The sequence below is a fragment of the Gossypium arboreum genome, chromosome 6, assembly GCF_025698485.1.
Source record: "Gossypium arboreum isolate Shixiya-1 chromosome 6, ASM2569848v2, whole genome shotgun sequence".
NCBI classification, from domain to species: Eukaryota; Viridiplantae; Streptophyta; class Magnoliopsida; order Malvales; family Malvaceae; genus Gossypium; species Gossypium arboreum.
In genome coordinates this window covers 105,940,680-105,965,623 of record NC_069075.1, presented here as the reverse complement: position 1 = coordinate 105,965,623, position 24,944 = coordinate 105,940,680, and the positions used below count along the sequence as shown (strand labels likewise).

The window sequence follows — 24,944 nt, the reverse complement described above, 5'->3', positions numbered from 1 at the left end:
AGTCCTAGCTTTATTTAGTTAATTTTGCAATATTCTAATTTTGCCCTTAATTTATCAATTTTCCTGCTGATTTCATGCCCTTGCCATCCAGCCCAAATAAATTTTGGGTCTAATTGCCTTTTAAATCCTTTCTCATTAGACTCTTAAGCTATTTAATCATTCTAGCAACTTTTACACCTATTACAATGTAGTCCTTTTCATTTAATTGACTACCCAAACATTAAAATTTCCTAACGAAATTTTAATACCATATTACTAACATTTCATAAATATTTATAAAATTATTTTCGACTCGATTTTACGAGATAGAGGTCCCGATACCTTGTTTTTTACCCAATTTCTTCAATAATTTCTTTTTCTAACTAACCACTAAATAGGCAAAATTTTTCTATCAATATTTTCATACGATTTTCCTATCATATCAATTTTCATGCAAAAATATTGAAATAAATTTCTCTTTAAACCGGATTTGTGGTTACGAAACCACTGTTCCGATAACTTTGAATTTAGGCCATTACATCAGAGGCCCATGAGCGATTCCATGGAATTGGGCCGTGTATTGGCCAACAGGGCCAGAATGGGCTAAATAGGCCCGATGGGCTGTAGGGCTCATAATAGGCAAAATTGGAAAATTGATACTATGTGATGAAAAATCATATGATTGCATGACTATGAATGTGATTGGGCCTGACGGGCCATATGAAAGTGATTGGGCCAATGGATCATATGAATGAGATTGGGCCTAAAGGGGCCAAATGAATAAGTATCGATCTGTTAGTGTTTAGTAAGGGGTTGTTGACCCAGTTTTTTGGTAACTACTTAATCAGACATAAAACTTAAATAATTAATTAATTGTGACCGTGGATGAGTCATAAGGTTAAGGTGTGTCAATGGGTATATGCACGTCTAGGATTGGATCTAGGGAGAGCTTGGTACTTAAGCGGTCTTAATGACCCACCTCCTCTTCTCTGGAATCCTACTTGGTGCATAGTATCTGTTCACTTTAGCTAACGAGGACTTGTTAACGGGCCAAGGTAAGTAATAAACCCATAATAAAGAAAAATTATCGAAATGCCCCTAAGGGCGAGAATGACTAAAATACCCCTATGTGTTGAATGTAAGATTTATGGATGTTGCATGTGTACTAGCTACATTCATATGATATTCTGTTTAAGTTGCATATGGGTTGGGAATTACGGAACAGAAGAAGTATATGAGGATCGCATGGTTGCTTGACGACCGTGGATCCACCAATGGCTTTTTAAGCCCAATATATGATTAGCGGCTTTGCTGCAACGTTAGGTAGTACCGCAATCGGGTTACCATTAGAGTGTATCAGATGGGTGGGTCGATATTTATATCCCCACATGGAGTATGTCAGGGGATGGAGATGGTGTGTAGCGATTGGATGGGTGGAATTCGTGCATATTTGATTGCTTTACTTCTGTTCTGATATTGAATTGGGCTTAGGCCCAAAAAGACTTGCTATTGCATGCTTTCCTATTTGTTGAGGGTTGTACACACTGAGTTTTCGAAAACTCACCCCTTCTTTTATTTTTCTCAAGTGATCCTTAGTAGGTGGTTTGACGGTAGGAGGGACTCCGAGGTGGCCAGTTAGCAAGATGACTTGGACTTGTTTTCTTAAATATATAATTTCTAGTATTTTAAGTTAATTCAGTCCGAAATGTAATAAAGCCTTTCCTTTGGTTATTATTTCAAATTAGGATTATTATTATTTTTATGCTTTATATTTGTTAGAAGTAGAACATGGTTTTCCTAAACCATAACTGTTTTTAAATACTACGTTTTCGCAACTCTATTTTTAAATGAAAAGTTTTCATAAATCATCTATTTTAAATAAAGCTTCCGCAACTGAAAAGAGATTTTACAAAGTAATTATTATCATACAAGAAGAATAGTTTTTATTTAAAATACACCTCGCTTTGAAAGCAACAAATACAAGTTGGGATTTTACTCAAGGTTTTTATTTCAAAAAAGAGTTTTCAATGAAAACAAGGTTTTCGATAAAACACTTCAATGTGACACGCTGGATCTGGCCATAATGTTCGGGCCGAGTTTGGGGTGTTACATTTAGTGGTATCAGAGCCAAGTTGTAAAAACTCGAGCTGTGAAATGGGCCTTATTATTTGGGTTTGTTTTTTTTTAAAACAAAGAATTAGATCATAATGTTTTGGAAAAAGTTCTTTTATTATTAAGCTTGTTTAATTTGATATACTGTAGATAGTTAATGGGCTACTTTGGATGATTATACTAAGGCTTTTAGTTAGAGTGAAACTGAAGCCCGTAGGACCTTCAAACTGTAGAGGATTTACGAATACAACTTTCTTTTTAATACTTTCATAAAACATCGACTTAATTATTGAAACTAATTAAAACTTCATAAAATTTCTAATCCAAATAATACGTGAATCAATGATGAGTGCTAGAAGAGGTGCAAGAGGCCGTGGCCGAGGCCGCGGAGGTGTTAGGGCTGAATCATCGGCATCGGGCCATATGCCCAATGTTGGAGTAGAAGAGGCTCCGGGCTCATCCATGGCTGAGACTGGACCGTATGATCGGGGAGCAAGGAATGATGCATTGTCACAGGCAATGCTAAGGATTTTGAAAAGGGTCGTAGGGCCCAATAATGGCACGGGAAATCGGGGGTCAATTCTGGAGCGACTTTGATCAAATGGGACTGAGATCTTTAAGGGCGTGGCTGGTGTGGCTCCTAACGTGGCTGAATACTGGTTGGAGGCCACTGAAAGGATAATGGAGGACGTGGACTATTCACCTGAACAAAAGTTGAAAGGGGTAGTGTCACTGCTTAGGGAAGGAGCTTATCAGTGGTGGCTGACAGTGAAAGAGGGCACCCAACCTAAGCAGGTCACTTGGGAGTTCTTCAAAACTGCATTTCAAGGGAAGTATATGGGTGCGAGTTATGTGGATGCTAGAAGAAAGGAGTTCCTGAACTTGACCTAGGGAAATAAATCTGTGGCGGAGTATGAGGTGGAATTTCTACGCCTTAGTTGGTATGCACAAGTTATGGTGGCAACGGACTATGAGCATTACGTTAGGTTTGAGGATGGTCTTAGGGATAGCCTCAGAGTATTGATAGATCTACAAAGGGAGTGAGTTTTCTCGGAGTTGGTAGAGAAAGCAAAGATAGCAGAGGAGGTGAAGCACGCTGAGCGCCTGAATCGGGCAAAAGAAAGAGGTAAGAATAAAAGGGAGGCTGAGACTCCTGGTGTTGGACACAAGCCTGGGGCTAGGGCCAGAGTCAATGGGCTAGTTAGAGCAGGGCCCCTTGCTGTCAATCCAGGGGTGCCGCCTTGTGCTACTTGTGGAAAAAGTCATGCAGGAGAGTGCTAAAGGAGAATAGGAGCCTGTCTGAGTTGTGGTTCCATGGAGCATTATCTCAGAGAATGTTCCAGAAGACCGGATCAGAGGCAAGTCTTTGGTAGAGGTAATGGACGCCGCCGAGGGGTGGTTTGCAGCCGCCTGGAGGCCGTGGTCAGGCCGGGGGTGGAAACCGTTTGAGCCGTGGAGCACCAGGCAGAGGTACTGGTCATGTTGAGGCGAGACAGCCAGCGTTGGTCTATGCACCATGTCGTCGAGAGGACGGAGACACTCCAGAGGCGAATACTGGTGCGTACTTTACCCATAGTGTGCTATTTACTTAGTTTGGAATTAGAATGCGCAACGGGAGCGTGGTGTGGTAGTTTGTGTTATGCAGTTGTACTGATAGTTGGAAATTTTGAGGACGAAATTTCTTTTAGGGGGTAGAGTTGTAACACCCCAAAAATCTCGAACTTTCTTTTTATGATGGTTTTGATAAAATGTGTGCTTAATATTCCTAGTCAAGTGTTATTTATGTGATAATAGGCCTTGATTAAGTTTAGAGTTCGAACTTTGGGGTGAAGGAAATTATAGTTTAATAATTAAAAGAACCTTGATGGCAAGTAGATTGGGTTTTAAATAAATGAAGGAGGAACTAGACACAAGGAGCCTTATGTTGGAGTGGCAAGTAGTGTCACATGTGGGGCTTAGAGGTGGCGTCACATGCATGGCAAGGAGGTTTGGGGTTAGAATCCCTCCTTGCTCAAAAGAAGGATTTATTTTTGCTCAATAAATGGCCAGTAGTGGCGTTGGATGTGAACTCTGAAGGGAGTGATCAGAGGAGAAATTTAAGGAAGGGATTAAGGAGTTATCAGGGAGAAAAGTTAGGAGATGAGGGGTGTAGAGAACTGGAGCCGAATAGGGAATTTGGGGATAGGTAAATTCGGTTATAGTATATATAGGTGCCGATTTTGGATTCTAGGGGGATGTCGAAATTGCTTCTCTTCATTTACCAAATTTCTCATTTTTTTTTGTGTTGCCGAAACACTTTTCTCTCTAAGTGCTCAGAAGCCAAATTCCTTGTTCCTCGCTTGCCAATTTTCCATTCTTTCTCTTCTCAAATTCTCTTTTGATTCACCTTTGGTTTTAGCCAATTCCTTCTTCTCTTCTTCTTATTTGTGCTGAATAACCCCTTTCACCATACAAATGTCAAAAGTCGAATACCTCTTTGGCTGAAGACCTTTTATGTCGCCACTACTCCCTCTACTTCGCCTGATTCTTGTGTAAGTGCTTTACTCTTTCAGTAGGTTTTCCTAATACCGATTTCTTCTTTCCGTCACTCTTTCTAAATCGGTTTTGGTAGGGGATTAGTATCGAATCTCGGATTTTAGATCTACGTCGAATTGCTCCTTAGGCGCTTTGGGGTTTTGGGTAAGTTTTCCTCTTTTATTGGTTAAGGTTGGCCGAATGGTCATGGATTTTTTAAGAGTGACTTAAGGTGATTGCGAGTCACTTGTCGGTTAGTTCTTAATGATTAAGATTGATGCAGATTTAAGGAATACTCGTGATTAGTGATCAGGGAAGTTCTGTAAGGCTTGTCATTCAAGGTAAGGCAAAGGTGAGATTTTCGATTTTTGGTGATCGTATTTGATAAGTGTGTGATTAATCTTTGAGTGACACCATCTGTAGGTTCATGGCTAAGGAGATCACGGCACGTTTTAGTACCAGGTGTGTACATACACTGCACACACACACAGTAGACTGACAAATCCCGAAATATCGAAAAGCCAAAATGCCGAAATGCCGAAAGTTTGGCTACAATAGTCTTGCGAGTGCGCGAACACTTGTAAGGGGGAAACCAATAGGTTATCAGAGGCCCATGAGTAATTCCATGGACTTGGGCCGTGTATTGGCCAACCGGGCCAGAATGGGCTAAATGGGCCCGATGGGCTGTAGGGCCCATAATAGGTAAAATTGGCAAATTGATACTATGTGATGAAAAATCATATGATTGTATGACTATGATGTGATTGGGCTTGACGGGCCATATGAAAGTGATTGGGTCGATGGGTCATATGAATGAGATTGGGCCTAAAGGGGCCAAATGAATAAGTATGGATCTGTTAGTGTTTAGTAAGGGGTTGTTGACCCAGGTTTTTGGTAACTACTTAATCAGACATAAAACTTAAATAATTAATTAATTGTGACCGTGGATGAGTCATAAGGTTAAGGTGTGTCAATGGGTATATGCACGTTTAGGATTGGATCTAGGGAGAGCTTGGTACTTAAGCGGTCTTAATGACCCACCTCCTCTTCTCTGGAATCCTACCTGATGCATAGTATCTGTTCACTTTAGCCAACAAGGACTTGTTAACGGGCCAAGGTAAGTAATAAACCCATAATAAAGAAAAATTATCGAAATGCCCTTAAGGGCGAGAACGACTAAAATACCCCTATGTGTTGAATGTAAGATTTATGGATGTTTCATGTGTACCTGCTGCATTCATATGATATTCTGTTTAGGTTGTATTTGGGTTGGGAATTATGGAATGGAGGAAGTGTATGAGGATCGCATGGTTGCTTGACGACTGTGGATCCACCGATGGCTTTTTAAGCCCAATATATGATTAGCGACTTTGTTGCAACGTTAGGTAGTACCGCGACCGGGCTACCATTGGAGTGAATCGGATGGGTGGGTCGATATTTATATCCCTACATGGAGTGTGTCGGGGGATGGAGATGGTGTGTAGCGGTTGGATGGGTGGGATTCGTGCATATTTGATTGCTTTAATTCTGTTATGATATTGAATTAGGCTCAGGCCCAAAACGACTTGCTATTGCATGGTTTCCTATTTTTCGAGGATTGTACACACCGAGTTTTCAAAAACTCACCCCCTCTTTTATTTTTCTCAGGTGATCCTCAGTAGGTGGGTCGACGGTAGGAGGGACTTCGAGGTGGCCAACTAGCAAGACGACTTGGACTTGTTTTCTTAAACATATAATTTCTAGTATTTTAAGTTAATTCAGTCCGGAATGTAATAAGGCCTTTCCTCTAGTTATTATTTCAAATTAGGATTATTATTATTTTTATGCTTTATATTTGTTAAAAGTAGAACATGGTTTTCCTAAACCATAACTGTTTTTAAATACTACTTTTCCACAACTCAATTTTTAAATGACAACTTTTCATAGATCATCTGTTTTAAATAAAGCTTCCGCAACTGGAAAGAGATTTTACAAAGTAATTATTATCATACAAGAAGGAATAGTTTTTCTTTAAAATACACCTGGATTTGAAAGCAACAAATACAAGCTGGGATTTTACTTAAGGTTTTTATCTCAAAGAAGGATTTTCAATGGATCTGGCCATAATATCCGGGCCGGGTTTGGGTTGTTACACTGTATGCAAATTAAGTGACTTATCCACAAGACACACAAGAGTGTGTGGTCAACCCATATGAAAAATTGTAACCGGGTATACAATTTTTCTCTAATTTACAGTAAGCACACTATAACACCCTTTACCCGTAATTGACACTGAAACTAGGTACGAGGCATTGCTGGACTTATCACAAAAACTTACATACAATTCCGAGTCATCAATTTGCGTCCGAATTAAAACTTTTTGCATTCCATCATAAAGTCCCTAATACGAGCCTACAAGGCCCAAAACATGCTTTAGAAGTGGTTCGGGACTAAACCGAGAACTTTTGAAAATTTTACAACACTTATAAAATTTTTCACTAAACAGGAGTCATACACTGCTGTGGATATGGGACACGCCCGTGTAGGCAGGTCGTGTGGTCACGCACGTCCATGTCCAAAACCTGTGTAACTCTCTATTTGTCAACCAAGAAAAAATTGAAGACACACGGCCAAGTCACACGCCCATGTGCTAGGCCATATGGTCGAATTAAAATTTATGATTTTTCATAAATTAGGTGCAGACTTCACACGCCCAGGACACATGCCTGTGCTTGAGGCTATGTTGTCTACAAGGCTGAGACACACGCTTGTGTCTTTGCCCGTGTGCTCAATTCTGAGCATTCTATTTCACAAAATTTAGGTGCAGGGGACACACGGCCGGAACACATGCCCGTGGGGTAGATCGTTTGTCACACACGGCCTAGAAACATGCCCGTGTGCCTACCTATGTGGACAAAAATAAGGCTATTTACCAAGCCATTTGCCACCCTTTGATGCACACACCTACATAACACAACATAATACTAATCCAAGCATTTACATACAACCAAATCAGCCACAACCAAGACATCAAAATATCATTCACATGCTACCATCTATCATACCCAAGCATCTCTTACTTATCAACTCAAATCATGTAACTTCCTACATCCATGAAAGGCATCATTATATACATTGCTTATACCAATAGTAGCCAATTTCAAAAGAGCCTTATACAAAATGAACTTTCAACCAATATAAGCCAACACATTTGGCCAAATCAATTATGATATATAACAAAATGACCAAGTCCCCTATACATGCCATAACTCAAAATTTTGAAATCATTGGTACCAAAATAATTGATGAGAGTGTAAGTGGATCTCCGATAGTCTTTGATCCCCGAGTCAACTTGGTGACACTATAATACAAGGGAAAGGAAGTGAGTAAGCTATAAAGCTTAGTAAGTTCTTATGCAAATAATAAGCCTCATAACCACACATTTAACATACAATTAACATAATGAAATTTGACATGGAGTTTATTAAAATCTTATAGTCATAACTTACTCAATCACCACCTTACCAAGGTTTCATCACATATCGATCTCATTACGTATGAGTTTTACGTACATACCTATACCAACTCACAACATAACCATAGTCTTTCACAACTTTGAGATTTCCATTGAACACTCGAAATATTAACGGATACTCGGAATTCTTGCACATAAGTGCCATATATGTAGCCATAGCTACCTCACATCTCATAATACATATAGTCTCGTTTTCGAGCTGTTCACGGGCCTGCTCATACAAGCTGTCAGTCAGGACATAGCTACACAGTGCTGCTCACACAAGCTGTCAGGTATCCGTAACATATGCTAGCATACCCAACCACAGGTAGAACGTACAAGACCAACACATGGGTTCCTAGTTACATGTCACTCGTATCCTATTCTATTCCTAAGGTTCAACCAGGAATTCTCGCTTGTCAAAATTTTGTTGAATACTACCAAAGAGTCATTCACAATTCATACAATATTAAAGCATTTAAAACATAAATATAACAATGCATTATTTACATACGAACTAACCTTGGTATAAAAATAGTAGAATTGGACCTAACATCAAACACTTTGTTTTTCCCTCGATTTAGGTCCGAACCTCGTTTTTCTTGATCTATAATAACAAATTTAACTTATTTAATAGACACATTATTCAATTCAGTCCAAAAATCATATTATAGCAAAATTACATTTTTTCCCCTAATGTTTCACATTTTTACAATTTAGTCCTTAGGCTCGTAAATTGAAATGTATTCAATTTCTTCAAACCCAAGCCTAGCTGAATCATTTTCATACTTATAACAGCCCATATTTTCCACTTATTCACACTTTTATTGTAACACCCCACACCCATATCTTATGCCGGGATGGAATATGAGGCGTTACCTACTTGAACACATACATTCTTATGTTTCTGAATCATCAAGATCTGGTCAAATTTAAAACTTTGTCTAAACTTCTTCAATATGGCCTATGAGACTCCAAACATTCATTTAAAAACCAATAGAAACCAATTCGGGTCCTTCAACAAACTCTGAAAAAAACACTAGACATAGGGGCACACGCCCGTGTGGAAGGGGCAACACGCCTGTGTGACCAATTCGACATGGTCGTACTATTGGCCCATGTGGCTCACATGACCTAAGCATATAGGGACACGCCCGTTTCCTTTACCCGTGTGGAATTACTTTCAAGTTCTAACCTACAGGGGCTTTCACACTGCCTGGCACACGTCCGTGTCCTTAGCTCGTGTCCCTTACACGGCCATGACACGTCAGTGTCTTAGCCCGTGTGCAAAAACCTAGATGGGCCGTGTGATGGGCACAACCAAGGCGTCCTTCACACAGCTAAGACACACGGCTGTGTCTCTACCCGTGTGTTTACTACCATGCATACTGACTTACAAATTTTACGTGCAGGGGACATAAGTCGTGTGTCACACACGTCCTTGAAACACGCCCGTGTGTCTACCTGTGTGGGCAAAAATAAAGCTATCTACCAAGCCTCTTTGACACCCTAACTCATATAACATACACAAAATCAATCAACACCAATACAAGAATGATCCACATAACTAAAATAGCCACAATAGACAACACTTCTCAAGTGCAATATACTCATCCATGAAAATAGCATCTTTTATGTATATATAACAAAATGAATATTAGCCCTCATTTAAAGCTTTATACAAAATAAAAGGGTTTTAGCCCAAGCCAACACATTTGGCCAATTCCTAATGACACAAAACATTTAAAGCCTAAGCCATACACATGCCATACTCAAAACAAGTAATCTAACTATACCGAGTGCTTTGGCTGATAGTGTGATTATTGGCTCCAACGTCCATTGGTCCTCGAGCTATTTAGGCAGCACTATAAGAAAATGGAAAGGAGAGGAAGTAAGTACAAGGATTAGTTAGTTGCGTGCAAATAAATATAACAACAATTCTACCATTCCTTATCATGCTCATAATATAAGAGGAGGCATAAGCACAACTTACTCATCACTATCCATTACTAATCATATAGCATATTTTGAGCTCACTTCTCATACATACTAAATCGGTACCTGTACCACTCACAACAAGGTTATACTTCTCTCATTTACTTAAACTATAACTCTCACCATTGAACCATTTGGAACACTACCGGATAATCAATAAGCCTGAAACATGGGGTAGAATGCTGATGCTATGTCCCAGACATATTCTTACACTGGCTCATATCTCAAGTCGATGCCATGTCCCAGACATGGTCTTACACTGACTATCTTCATTGAGGCCGTTGCCATGTCCCAAACATGGTCTTACACTGACACATCTCGTAGCTGATGCATGTCTCAAACATGTCTTACAGTGGCTTACGTCTCGAGGCAGATGCATGTCCCATACATGTCTTACACTAGCTCTCGTCACAATGCCGATTCCATGTCCCAGACATGGTCCTACACCGACTCATAGTAACCCATATGTCATGGCATGAATATCCGATTTATTTCCTAAGGTTCAAACAGGAGATTTTATTGTATCAATTATCATCATACATTCTCAAATTCAAAATCAAGAAATTCATGCTATAGCAATCCAAAAACATATAATAACAATGTAGTTGTATTATTTACGTACAACTTACCTCGGATTACAAAATATGGCGATTAGTCGGTCTAATTTTCTTGCTTGGCCTTCCTCCGGTCTAGATACGGATTTTGAATTTCTTGACCTATAATAATAAATTTACTCATTTTGTCAGCACCTTAATCTAGACACTCGAAAATTCAATATTGGCAAAATGACCATTTTGCCCCTAGACTTTTACAAAATGACCACTTTGCCCCTATGCTTGAAAATTGATTTTTATCAAATTTATTCATACATAAGCCTAGCTGAACACTTTTTATTATCCAAAATTTCCACTATTTCACACATTTATCACTTATTTTACAACTTATGCAAAATGGTCCTTAGTTAGGGTTTCCATGAAAACTTCTTCACAAAAGTTGTTCATTACACATCTAATACTCATATTCTTTCATAAAATTTCAAAAAATCACATGAACACTCTCATGGTAAAACCCTAAACTTTCAACCATTTTGCAAAATGGTCTCCTCATTTTAAAGCTCATGCTTCAAGGGGTCCAAAAATGTAAAAATCATTAAGAAAACTATCAAAATCACTTGAAAGAGGGATAAGTTGCTGAAACTTTCAAGCTTCCCAAGCCCCTCTAATGGCTGATATTTCGATAGGAATAAAGAAAGAGTAATGAGGATGAAGGTAGATTTTTACTTTATTCAATCTATTCACTTAAGTCACAAACCCACCTAATTTCTTTGACTTTTTTTATTTCCTTGTCCCTATGGCCAGTCATGCTATTCTAAAGGGCCTAATTGCCCTTTAAAGACCTCCAATAAGGTTCTCTAGCTATTTGACACCCTTAGCTATCAGAATAGGACTTTTGCACTTTATGCGATTTAGTCCTTTTTCGTAATTAAGCTCATAAACGCTAAAATTTCTTCACCAAATTTTTCATGCACTAATATAAACATGTTATAATCTTAAAATAATAATAAATTAATTTCTCTGACATCATATTAGTGGTCTCAAAACCACTGTTCTGGCTAAGCCCAAAATTGAGCTGCTACATTTACTACTTATTTTATAACTTTTACAAATAAGTCCTTTTTGACTTTTTTAGCGAAAATCACTTAGTAGAAGTTGTTTTTCTAATAACAAGCATGCATTTTCTACCATTAGCCATCAAAATACACATATGTCTAACATGGGTCAAATGCTAGACCTTAATCATACCTCAATTTAGTGCTAGAAATAGGTAGATTGAGTTACAACGAGTTAAAAATGTAAAGAGCATTAAAAACGGGGCAATACGGACTTACAATCGAGCTTGGAAGCTTGACAAACCCTAGCTATGTCTTCCTCTTGTAAATTTCGGCCAAGGGGTAAAAGATGAGCAAAAATTGGCTTTTATTTTACTTATTAATTCATTTATTAACCAAAGGATCAAAATGCCCCTAACTTAAAACATAAAAATTCTCTTACTTCATGTCCATTTTTGTCCACTAACTTAAGTAATGGTCTAACTAACATCTAAGGATCTCTAATTTAAAATTTCATAGCAATTAGACTTCTCTAGCTTATAGAACTCAAGTTTTGCACTTTTTACAATTTAGTCCTTTTTACTAAATTGAGTGTTCAAACGTCAAAATTTTTGAACGAAATTTTCACAGAATCATTCCATAAAACTGTAGACCATAAAAATATAATAAAAATAAATCTTTCTACGTCAGATTTTTTGTCCCAAAACCACTATCCCAACTACACCCAAAATCGAGTTGTTACACACACGACCATGTCAAATCCAATATATCCACACAAGATATGAAAATTTCTAATAGATTAGATAAAATCTCAAAGCAAAGAATCCTAATATTCAATTATTCATTAACTACCTGTATATATTAAGATTAAGAATAAAACATTTTTTTAGTCATTTTTTTTGCGAGGAGGTGGATGAAAAGAAACTCTCATGTCCAGTTATGTAGTAGAGATCAAATTCATAAACAACCATCAACTATAACCCCGAAATAACTCGACTTTGTAAACAACATAAAAAAAGAATGAAGGGGATATCTTATCGAGATAATCAACTTTGTTTCGGTAGATATGCTCTTCAAGCACTTGAATCCGCTTGGATTACATGTAGACAAATAGATGTTAGGCTCTGCACAATGACATGAAATGTACTCCATGGTGAAAAATATGGGTACGTATATTTCCAGACAAACCAATTATGGTCAGACCTACAGAAACATGTACGGGTTTAGGGAAAGGATCTCTCGAGTATTGGATAGTATACTTTATGAAATGAGCAGAGCAGCCAAAAACCGTGTGAAGAAAAAATAAGCCCTTTATTGCATGATATGAACAACCTTCCAAAGTGATCTAAAATGCTTTCTTCTAAACGAAATCAATCTATCCAAAACATGTACATTTCCATACCAAAACCTATCATATAATCATTTCCACAATTCAATAAACATTGTGACACATTTGGCTTTAAACACAATAATGAAAATAGATCATTACAAGTCATTCTAGAATCCTTAACCATTTCATGCCATAAGCAAGATCACTTGCATATCACATTCAAGGTTTTACCATTTACATATTCAAATAACCATTCACCATTTCTTTAAGTTACCATATGCATATATTTATATATCCAAAGTTCAACAATGCCAAACACAAACACATACATTATATTACAAGTATTTGACCATCCTATGTACATGCCACATATAACCAAGCTTGAATATTAAAAAGTCTACTGAATCGAAAGGCGAAAGGTGTGTGCTTCTCGCTCGTTCATAACATCCAAAACCTACAGAGAAAATAGTAACAATGAGTAAATATTATGAATACTTAGTAAGCTCTTACAATATAAACAACTTACTTACCTTAAACATTTAACACATATAATACATTATACAATCAACTTCCCTACCAAAGCATAACACAACAACATCAAATAAGTGAGACTTTGGTTTATGACTTTACTTGTAATCTCATATAACAATATCTCAAGCTCAATATACATCTCATATCCATTTCATATCTATCATTTTCAACATCAACATCATAGTTCCACATTTCTTATCTTAATCTTACCCAATGGAAAATTATAAAAGAACTCAATACACTAGTGAAAATAGTATTTGATGCTCATCCGAGATAATCATATACATTAGTGTCAGGTTAATCATTCGGGCTAAACCTTTAAGTAATAGTAAATAGCCTAGTCAGGATTGTATATACATGTAAGGTTACCTATCCGGGCTAAACCTATAAATAAACATTAGGTTACTCATCCGAGCAAAACTTGTGTCACATGTATCTTCGAGTCCGCAACAAATGTTGTAGATCAGAACCAACAAAATCAATCGTAACCTCGTGTATGAGAATTTTACTAAGTTCATCGGGATTATCTCAATACTTCAATTCAATACGATTTTATTAAGATTAAATCTAACACCAATTCATGTACTATCTCATAACCAATCCAAACTTTCAATAAAACAAGAATACACATTTAAAAATCATTCAAAAACAAATTAAACTTATTTATATTGTATGAACTTAATTGGAAAAACAGTAATGCTTTAGATGTCAATGACTATTCAACAATTTTCCTTTTTTCGTGTAAATCCTCTGGTTGTTGTAAATCTTGATCTAAACCATAATTTAACTCAATTTTCTATTCCAAATATTATGTTGCAGCATATTGAAGTTATATAACAATTCAATTTCATTTATATAATAATTCCTCAAGTTTTACATTTATTTCAATTTAGGCACGAAAACCTAGATTATCATAACTTTCGAATTTGAGCTTCAATTTCAAAATTGATCTCAATTCCATCCTTCTACGGTTCATTAAAACTTATATTTACAAAATTTTCATACTAATTTCAAATTTATTACATTTTAGTCCCTAAGTTTGGAACTAGCAACTTTTACTTTACAAACTTCTATTAACATATCTAAGCCTCAAATCTAACCAAATAACCACAAAAGCTTCAAGAATACATCAATGGTAACTTTTATAAAACTTTAATAGTTTCACAAAATAGTTATTGTGCTAGTTAAATCAAGCTCCAGTATCCAAAAAAACATAGAATTTACGAAAAACAAACTCAATAGACATACCATGCAATAGCCGAATAATCAAGGAACTTTGAAGCTTTTCTTTTCTCTTTTAAAATGGTGGAAATGGTGGAGATGGATGAGAATGAAGATAAATTTCTCTTTCAATCCACCTTTTGTTTCTTTTATTTCTTTTACTTAATTTCTTTTCTTTACTTTTTATAATTTTAATTCAAGTTAACTCATGTAAATATATTAAACCATCCATTATACATCCAAAATGGTATTTCTACCATTTTGGTTCTCAAACAACTTAAAAGTCTATAGAAACTGAACTTTTATGATTTTTACAATTTAGTCCTTATACCTTAATTAACCATTCAATCGAAATTATCAAATCGAAATTCAATGTGATCCTAAAATAAACTCGTAAATATTAAATAATAATATTTACGAACTTGATCATTGGAAACAAAAAAATATACACACTTTTTCATGCCCTTTTTAACCCAAATTCATGCAAGTTCGGTAAAATTCCTGTCGAAAAATATATAATTATTATAAAATAATTAGTTTGCACTTAAATTATTAACATAATGAATTTTAATTAATTTTATAATTAATTTTGATTAATTTTGGTTATTTTTGAATTATTTGTACAAAGGGCGAAAAACAACTCGACAGACACTGCTAGAAGCGCAAAAGTAAGAAACAATTTTGACCATCAAGGCGAATTAATTTTTCAGCCTAAGATGGTCCAAATTATGTGTATTAATTTATAATATAATTAATTTTAATTTATATCCAATTTAATTTGGGTTAAATAAATTATTATTAATTAATTATGAAAAGTGGCCTAGTTTAGTTGAGCAGAAAAGCTGAACCGATGAAGTCTTGGGCAGGCCAAAACCGTCCCACATGCTGACCCAATCAGCTTGCTTGGTTGATTAATTAGCTTGCAAAATGGCCCTTGAAGACTTCTTCAAATTGAAAAAAAAAAAACCCTCCACTATTTATGCCTTTCTAGATTTGCCCCTACCTTAATATAGCAAGTTTGAAAACTTCAAACTTGCCACATGTGTATCCGGAAATGGGAGGGATCTTTGGCTGCTGATTTTTGATATTTTTAGCAGCCCTCTCAACCTATAGAAACCCCCCATGGCTACTCATTTGAAACACACCTCAACTTTCTCATCTCTTCTCTTTTCTCTCAATTTTCTCTCTTAATTTCCCATCCATTTTTCTTTATTCTCTTGCCGATTTCACCTCTTGAAAAAGATTCATTCATCCACCATTTGGAGCAGCATTAAAGTGTTCATAGTAGCCTCAGTTCGACAAAAACAAGCAGAGAAGGAAGAGTGGAGCAAACTAGTAAAGCCACGGAGAAACATAGGATTTGATTCTTGTTCCCTATCATTTTAAATTTTGTTGTTGTTATGATGAACATGTCTATGAATATTTATGATGTTGAAATGTTTAATTTAATTGATATGGCTTAAATTTAATTCGTGTTAGGTTGATTGCATTTCGTCTACTTAATTTATTAAAATTGTGTTTGTGTTGTTATAGGCCTCGGTAAGATGTTTGATTAAGTAAAACCATGACTAAGTTATTCTTGCATTACAATTGTAAGGTAACTAATGAATTAATTATTTAAACGGATTGAAATTGTAATTAATTGACACAATACTTAACCAGTGCATGTTTAATCATCTAAGGTAGCTGAGGGTTAAATTAGCAACGATATCTAACTATACATTTGCCTTGCATAACTTGCAAGATTATTGTGATTAAACTGTTTCAAAGTAGAAATGCATTGTTACCTTACGTTATCTTTTATGTACTTATGAGATTGAATTAATTGTTTGAATTAGCATAAAGATATGTACAAGAGATTATTTTAATTTCATAAGTATGTATGTGCTTTAACACATTTACTTATTAAAATCTGTTTAATAGGTTGAATTAACATAGAGATATAGTCAAGAGATAAATGGATTTTGGTAGGTAAGTATGTTCATAAGTTAGCAGATTACCGAGTTGCCATGAATTTATTCGTAACAACATAAACATGAGTTTAATAATTCTAAGTTAAGAAATGTAATTAATCTAACACAATTATGTCATCTTGATTAAATCATCTTTTGAAATCATGCATTGGAACTTTATTTTATTTTATTTATTTTACTCTGTTTTCTAGTTTTTAATCACTTCTTCAAAACAAAATATTTTTCTTCATCAAAGTGTTTTAAATTGCATTCATAAATAATTCTTTTCACAGTCCCTGTAGGTATAATAACTCGACATTTACTTGTCACTTTGTTACTTGTTGCGATTGTGTACACTTGCACATTTCTGTCATTCCAATCATCAAAAAAGGGTTTTCAAAACAACTATTTTCGGTACCACTGAAATCAAGCTATTACTAGCATTATGTAGAGTCAACTAGTCCATACCTAGAATAACATCAAATCAATCGAAAATACACAGTCCTAAATTTTCAGTGGACATTTTCTACATAACATATTCACTATGACGCTCTGACCCAAAGGATTCCTTACTCTAACGTCAAATTCGATTGACTCTACTCAGATGCTCTTTTTTATTACTAGTGTTGTGTAAATATATGAATATATTGACCTAGGGTATTGCATATATAGTAACATAAAAAAGAGAAAAAGTACCACTAATGACACTTAGAGCAGAAGCTTCCGTCCAGGCTTGGGTAGTAAAGGATTAGCAGGTGCCCGAGCCTCAGATTTAACAATCGAATCATTGGTCCCACCTCGAGTTATTTTAGTGTTACTACTCTATCCCTATTGTCTACCTCTTTGAGGAGCAAACATCGGTCTAACAGTCTGATTGTCAGCAAAGATCGACTTTTTGGGGAAGTCTCTCAAGAAATGCTTAGTAGAGTTGTATCTAAAACAAGCCCTACTTTTAACTTCACACTCACCACCATGAGTTTTTCCACAATGCTCACAAACAAGTCTATTAATGTTGCAAACATTGCCAACACTGTCTGCTGGTATAGTTTAAAATCTTGAATTACTTTGTCTTCACTTATTTCTTCCCCAAAACCTTAATGGAGTGGTGAAGAGGCTGAAATCTTCCATCGACTTGTTTGATGGAAGAGGTGAAAATGGTCTAGACATGCTCTGTTTACTGGAATCCCGAAGCTTTATTTCAGTTTGTTTCTTTTTGATACAAATGTCCTCTATCTTCTGAACTCGTTCAGATAGACCTACGAATTCTTTCAATTCTAAAGCTGCCACTAACATTCAAATGTCCTCATTCAATCCACATTCGAAGAGAGTGAACATTTGAATCTCTATGGGTATGATCTCGCAAGTGTATTTGCTAAGCCAGACAAATTCCCACTCATACTCAGCCACTAATCGATTTCCCTGATTCAATTCCAAAAATTCCCTCTTTTTTTTAGATATAATTTAATGTTATATTTCTTCCAAAATTTAGATTGGAAAGAGTCACAGTCCACTCTGTCTCGCGGTACAATTGCTATCAATATAGTCCACCACTAATACGCTTCACCTTTTAATAGAGACACAACACATCTCAAACAATCATCTGATGAACAAACCATCTTGTCAAATACTCGTTGTGGATTTTCCAACCAGTATTCAGCCCTAGCCGGATTATCTTCTATTTTTCCTCGAAATTCTTCAGCCCTACATTTTCTAATTTTATCGATCGAAGGTTGACATACATTTTCTGTATTTTGAGGAAAAGGGGGTGCTACAATAGGCATAATAGGGGGCGGAGGTTACGGATCCACAGTATTAGTTCACATAAATTCATAAAACCCTTGATTCATCATACCAAAGACGGCATTTCTTGCCTCATTTCTAGGCATTTTCAAAACAGAGATACTATGACTCACTTCCTGACTGAAAACTGGAACATTACTTCTACTTCACCAGAGACGACACAGTTTGATACGCGCTACATTCAATCATAAAATCGACTAACTATACCTTTGATACCATTAAATGTAACACCTGGTACCTGGCTCGGTCGGTGGACCCGAGCTACGGGATGCTACCATGATTATCAGAGCAATTCATTTCCAATTCTTAACAATAATTCATTCAATCATTGACTGTTAACATAAATGCATGCACAACAAATTATACAAGCAAAATAAAAAAAAATCGAGCTTTCAAAATTTCTAAAAATTGACCAGAGCATGAATGAGAACCAAACTGTAAACTTTTCAAAATGTGAACATATATATCGATATACAGGTTAAATATCGATACCATCTTTAGCTTTGATGTTTTTAAAATCAAGTAAAAATTTGGTAGTATCGATACTTGTAATAAGGTACCAATACCCCTATTAAGAAATATCGATACCAAATTAAGTATTGATACTGTTTTGGCATTCTGCCATCTTTAAAATTTTGGAACCAAGAAAACCCGTATCGATATTTAAAGATAAGTATTGATATTATATACTTATATCAATACCAAATTGGCATTCTGTCATTTTAAAATATTTTTCATTTGGTAAAGTAACGATACTTATACTCTTTGCAAAAATCTTAAAATCTCATGTTTTGGTACTCTTTCATGCTCAATCCAAAAATCAATTCAAATAGAGTCTTAAGTACTCATAGAACCTGCACAAATACCACTCAAGCATACACTAACATTCCATTTTAAATACCTTAATTAACAACAACCAATATGCCAAAAATATGGCACCTTTTCACATACAACCATACCATACTACATGCCTATAATGACCCTCAAAATGCAACTTCAATTTATACAATTCATGTCAATAAAACTATACACAACTTCAATATATACCCAATCATCTTTCAACTAACCATGCAATTAACCATTACTCATACCATGTATACTATTCACATTCATCAAGTACTCTAGCATCATCATTAACCTCACCATTCATATGCCTCAACTAATGCCTAACATATTGTCATCATCCACACTTATGAACATAATACATATAGCCATTCAAAGTTAAACCACAATTGAGATTCAAAATACCATCATCCAAGGTACACATATATACATAACATTGCCTATATATATGCCACATAACCGAGTCTGAAACGTTTAATAGTCTATCGAGTCAGAAACTTGATAATGTGAGCTCCAAGGTGATCCAATCGATGCCTTCCACAAAATGACCATTACAGAAATAGATAACAAAAGAGAGTAAGCATTTCAAATGCCTAGTAAGTTCATAAGTGTTAAAATGGTAAACTTACCTTAATTCATAACTAAAGATATCGAAATAATTAACTTAATTCAATTTCCTGTTATAACATTTCACAACAACAAGGTGAGCTCATCAAACATTCAAATCATATAAAATTTCACATTTATATGCTATTTCAATTCAATACTGTATAACAAAGTAGTCAAATAAATACCATTAACATTAATCCATCATTGTATAAACATATCACATCGAAACACATACTAATAATTAGTCATTTCTCTTTTCTTTAGCTATTTAACCTGATGTACTAAATTGGACGGATACAGATACGCGGGTAACTACACCCATCAGGGCACCAAAGTGCAATGCCGTAAGCACATTTATCATATATCAGTACATCTGTAACACCCTATACTCGGCCTAGTAACAAGCCCAAATACGGGATGCCACACCATCGTCTCGTCTCATGTACATAAAATAGGAAACTAGATCCAAGCAAATCAATCTTCTTTTGTTAACCCATATAAGTTTTAAGTCATTTAATTAGTTAATTAACATTGTTACATTCAAATCATTCATTAATCGGTCTTACATACAGATAGAATCATGGAAAAGGGATATTTAGAAAAATTTCATAAAACTACTTGTAGGTATCAATATTGACATTAAGGTATCGATATTTTCTTTTAGTGGTATCGATACCACTTGAAAAAACAATACCAAAGTAGCTTACTATTTTTCAGCCAAAAATCCCAATTATTGAAATTTATCAGTACTTGTTTTAAGTTATCGATACTTTAGTCCCGGGTATTGATATGCAAGATAAGGTATCGATAAAAAATCTCTTTTTTGTTTTCTTGTACGTTTTAATTCACAGAGGTATCGATTTTCAAAACCAACTATCGATACCTCTATTACTGAAGCTGAAAATGCAGCATAAAAGAGTAAATAATTCATCTCAAATAGTTCCTAAGAAATATGCATCAAGTACTTTGTTTATTTCATCATACTATGGCTAAATTTATCAGTCCAAAGTGTCCAATAAACCAAGCAAGAATTGTTATGCCAACATCAATGTTTAAAAATTCTATCATAAAAATAACATGAAATTCTTATAAGTCAAAACAAAATGTTTAAAGATCAATAACCCAAAATAGTTCTACCACATTGGCTATTTCCCTAATACAAATATAAATAATATAACACCTAAAATAAATAAGCTGCCTTGAGTATGGGTCCGTAGGGAGGTTGTATATAAATAGTTAATTGTGCAAGGAAATGACACAAATGGGTATCTGCTTCAATGGTTAAGTGCACTGTGAAGTATCTGAGAAATCCTGGGTTCAAACCTGGGCTTTAGTAAAAATTTTGGTTTTAAGTGAATAAAACCCTAGATGCTTGGATGATGGCCTTTTAAATTATTGTGTTAAGTAAATGACACAAGGAAGCATGTGGTCTAGTGGTTATAGTGTTATTAAGGTTACAAGGAAGCCTGGGTTCAAGTCATGGCTCTTGCAATTTATTTTGGTTTTTTTCTTTTAAAGGAACATGGACTTTGGCCTATAGACCTTATAATTAATTGAAGATATTTTGTGACACAGAAAGAGCCTGTGGTGGAGTGGCAAGGTGGCGTGTTATGTAACTGTGAGGTTTGAGGTTCAAGTCCTGGGATGCGCAATGCTATTTAAGCTGTGTAGGAGGTGGAGTTGGACTAGAACTCTGTGGTTGAAGTGGTCATAGAAACAAAAAATAAGAAATTTTCCTAATGGCTGAAAGTAATCCAACATCAATAACCTACCTTTAAGGTATAACAGTCATTTCCACCCATTAGGGGTAGAATAGTAATTTTTACCCCTCAGGGGTATTTTGGTTATTTTACCTCCTGGGGTCTCGATACAGATAATCGACTTCTTGAAAGGTCCACAATTGCTTCGAGCGACTTAAGTAACCTAAACAGACCTAACGGTGTAAATGAGCCTAAGGCCTATTATTCAGACCAAGTGAGCCCACACGCTCATGTGGCCCACTTAGCCCAAATTTAGCTACGGCTATGTGACCTACATAACCCACTCCAAAATTTATCACTTATCGTGGATTTAATCTGTATGGGGCCCACGAGCTCGTTGGGCCTTTTCGGCCTATTTCAGCCGAACAAAGCCCTTAACAGCCTATGCCATGCATATGACATGACAAGCCCAAGTACTTCCCACCTATCAGTTAGATTTACACAAGCAGGCCCACAGGGCCCATTGCGCCCATTGAGGCCTGGTACATGAGAATGCTCGTGGCGGCCTCTACAGTCTATCGTGCATGGTTTGTGGGCTCGGTTTACCCCATGAGCAGTCACATGCTCGTGAAGCCTCAAATGCCGAAGTTTCAGCTTTCCAACAAAGAAGGGCATGAATACACACCTGTTTACGAGAATGCGCCGAAGTCCACGATCACTAACTTTAGCACATCTTGCATTGAATCTTAATCACTTCCCCGCTCACCAACTCATCTGGTTCAAATCTATTTAAAGCTAGTTTCTCACCAATGCTCATGTTAGCTTCCCGATGTGGGATTACTTTCAACCATTTGGAAAATTCCTTATTTTTCTTTTTTTTATGACCACTTCAACCACAAAGTTCCAGTCCAACTCCACCTCCTACACAACTCAAACAACAAAATGAATACTCCATTGTGCATCCTAGGACTTGAACCTTAGACCTCACAGTTACACAGCATGCCACCTTGCCACTCCACCACAGGCTCTTTCTGTGTCACAAAATATCCTCAATTAATTATAAGGTCTATAGGCCAAAGTCCAGGTTCCTTTAAAAGAAATGCCAAAATAAATTGCAAGAGCCAAGACTTGAACCCAGGCTCCCTTGCAACCTTAATGATGCCACAACCACTAGACCACATGTTTCCTTGTGTCATTTACTTAACACAATAATTTAAAAGGCCATCATCCTAGCATCTAGGGTTTTATTCACTTAAAACCAAAATTTGTGCTAAAGCCCAGGTTTGGACCCAAGATTTCTCAGACACTTCACAGAGCATTTAACCACTGAAACAGATACACAGTTGTGTCGTTTTCTTGTGCAATTAACTACTTATATACAACCTCCCTACGGACCCATACTCAAGGCCCAATACTTCTAGGCCCAAATTCGAGGCGTTACAACTCTACCCCCTTTAAGAAATTTCGGCCTCAAAATTTACCTATTCAGAATAAATGAGGGTATTGCTGCCGCATCGCCTCCTCAGGCTCCCACATGGCTTCCTCTGAACCGTGATTATGCCAAAGCACTTTGACTAGTAGAACAGATTTCTTTCTTAATACCTTAACATCACGATCCAATATCTGCACCAGTTCCTCCTCGATAGTCAAATCAGGTCCAACCTCGATTTCCTCAACTGATACAATGTGCGAGGGATCAGAACGGTATCGCTTTAGCATTGAAACATGAAACACGTCATGAATCCTATCAACTCAGGAGGCAACTCAAGTTGATAAGTGATCGGTCCTACCTGCCTAAGTATTCGGTAAGGTCCAATAAACCTAGGGCTAAGCTTGCCTTTTCGCCCAAACCTCAAAATTTCCTTCCATGGTGAGACCTTGAGAAAGACATAATCCCCCACAGAGTACTCGATCTCTTTACGCTTCAAGTCTGCATAAGACTTCTGCCTATCAGATGCTTCCTTTAACCAGTCTCGAATCAGTTTCACCTTATCTTCTATATTAGAAATTAATTCTGGCCCCAGAACTCGCCGCTCACCTAGCTCAGTCCAATAGGTAGGAGTACGACAGCTACAACCATACAATGCCTCGAACAGTGCCATTTGAATACTGGACTAGTAGCTGTTGTTATAAGCAAACTCTGCCAATGGAAAATAATCCTCCCAACTGCCTCTGAAATCAATTACACAACCTCTTAACATGTCTTCCAATATCTGAATCACCCTCTCTGACTGCCCATCCGTCTGAGCGTGGAACGCAATACTGAAATCCAGCCTTGTACCCAAAGCCTCGTGTAACTTTTTCCAGAACCGAGATATGAATCTAGGATCTCTGTTAGATATGATAGAAACTGGTACACCATGCAGTCTCACAATTTTAGCCACATACAACTTGGCCAATTTCTGTAATGAATAATCCGTGCGGACCGGTATAAAATGGGTAGACTTAGTCAATCGATCCACATCACCCATATCAAATCCTTCTTAGTCAGCGTCAAGGGTAGCCCACTCACAAAATCCATGGTTACCCTCTCCCACTTCCAGAGTTGAATTTTAACTGGTTGTAGTAACCTAGAAGGTAATTGATGCTCAGCCTTAACTTGCTGGCATGTCAGGCACTTACTCAAATACTCAGTAACTTTGCGTTTCAACCCTGGCCACCAGTACTGCTCACGAAGATCTCGATATAACTTGTTTCCGCCAGGATGCATAGCATATGGACTACTATGCGCCTTTTGCAGTATAGACTGCCTCAGATCAGAATCCCTCGGTATACATACTCTTCCACGGAAGCACAATACTCCTTTCTCATTTAGCCCAAAATCTGTAGTCTCACCATTCTCAACTTGTCGAAAATGAGAAGCTAGCGACTCATCTAGCAACTGTTTCTCCTTAATTTGATCAATCTAAGTCGATCTCACTTGCAGTTTAGCTAACAAGCTACCATCATCGAACAGGCTGAGACGAGTAAGCATTGCTCTCAAATTAGATACAATCCTACGACTCAGTGCGTCAGCTACCACATTAGCTTTACCAGGGTGATACTCAATTGAACAATCGTAGTCCTTAAGCAACTCTATCCACCTTCGTTGCCTAAGATTCAACTCCTTTTGAGTAAGAAGATATTTGAGGCTTTTATGATATGTGTAAATAATTCTCTTTTCACCGTATAAGTAATGTTCCCAAATCTTCAGTGCAAACACCACCATAGCTAATTCCAAGTCATGAGTGGGATAATTTGTCTCATGAAGCTTGAG

At 36.5% G+C, this 24,944-nt stretch overlaps 1 protein-coding gene across 1 annotated transcript; it reads right to left on the bottom strand.

Moving 5' to 3' along the window:
- Positions 1–23,173: 23,173 nt before the first annotated feature.
- On the bottom strand, positions 23,174–24,398 carry LOC108472148 (uncharacterized). Its single transcript, XM_017773662.1, has 4 exons — positions 24,216–24,398; positions 23,921–24,090; positions 23,540–23,758; positions 23,174–23,432 (listed from the first exon to the last, which is right to left on the bottom strand). Exons 1-4 carry the CDS (start codon positions 24,396–24,398, stop codon positions 23,174–23,176), a joined length of 831 nt encoding a protein of 276 aa, XP_017629151.1.
- Positions 24,399–24,944: the final 546 nt, after the last annotated feature.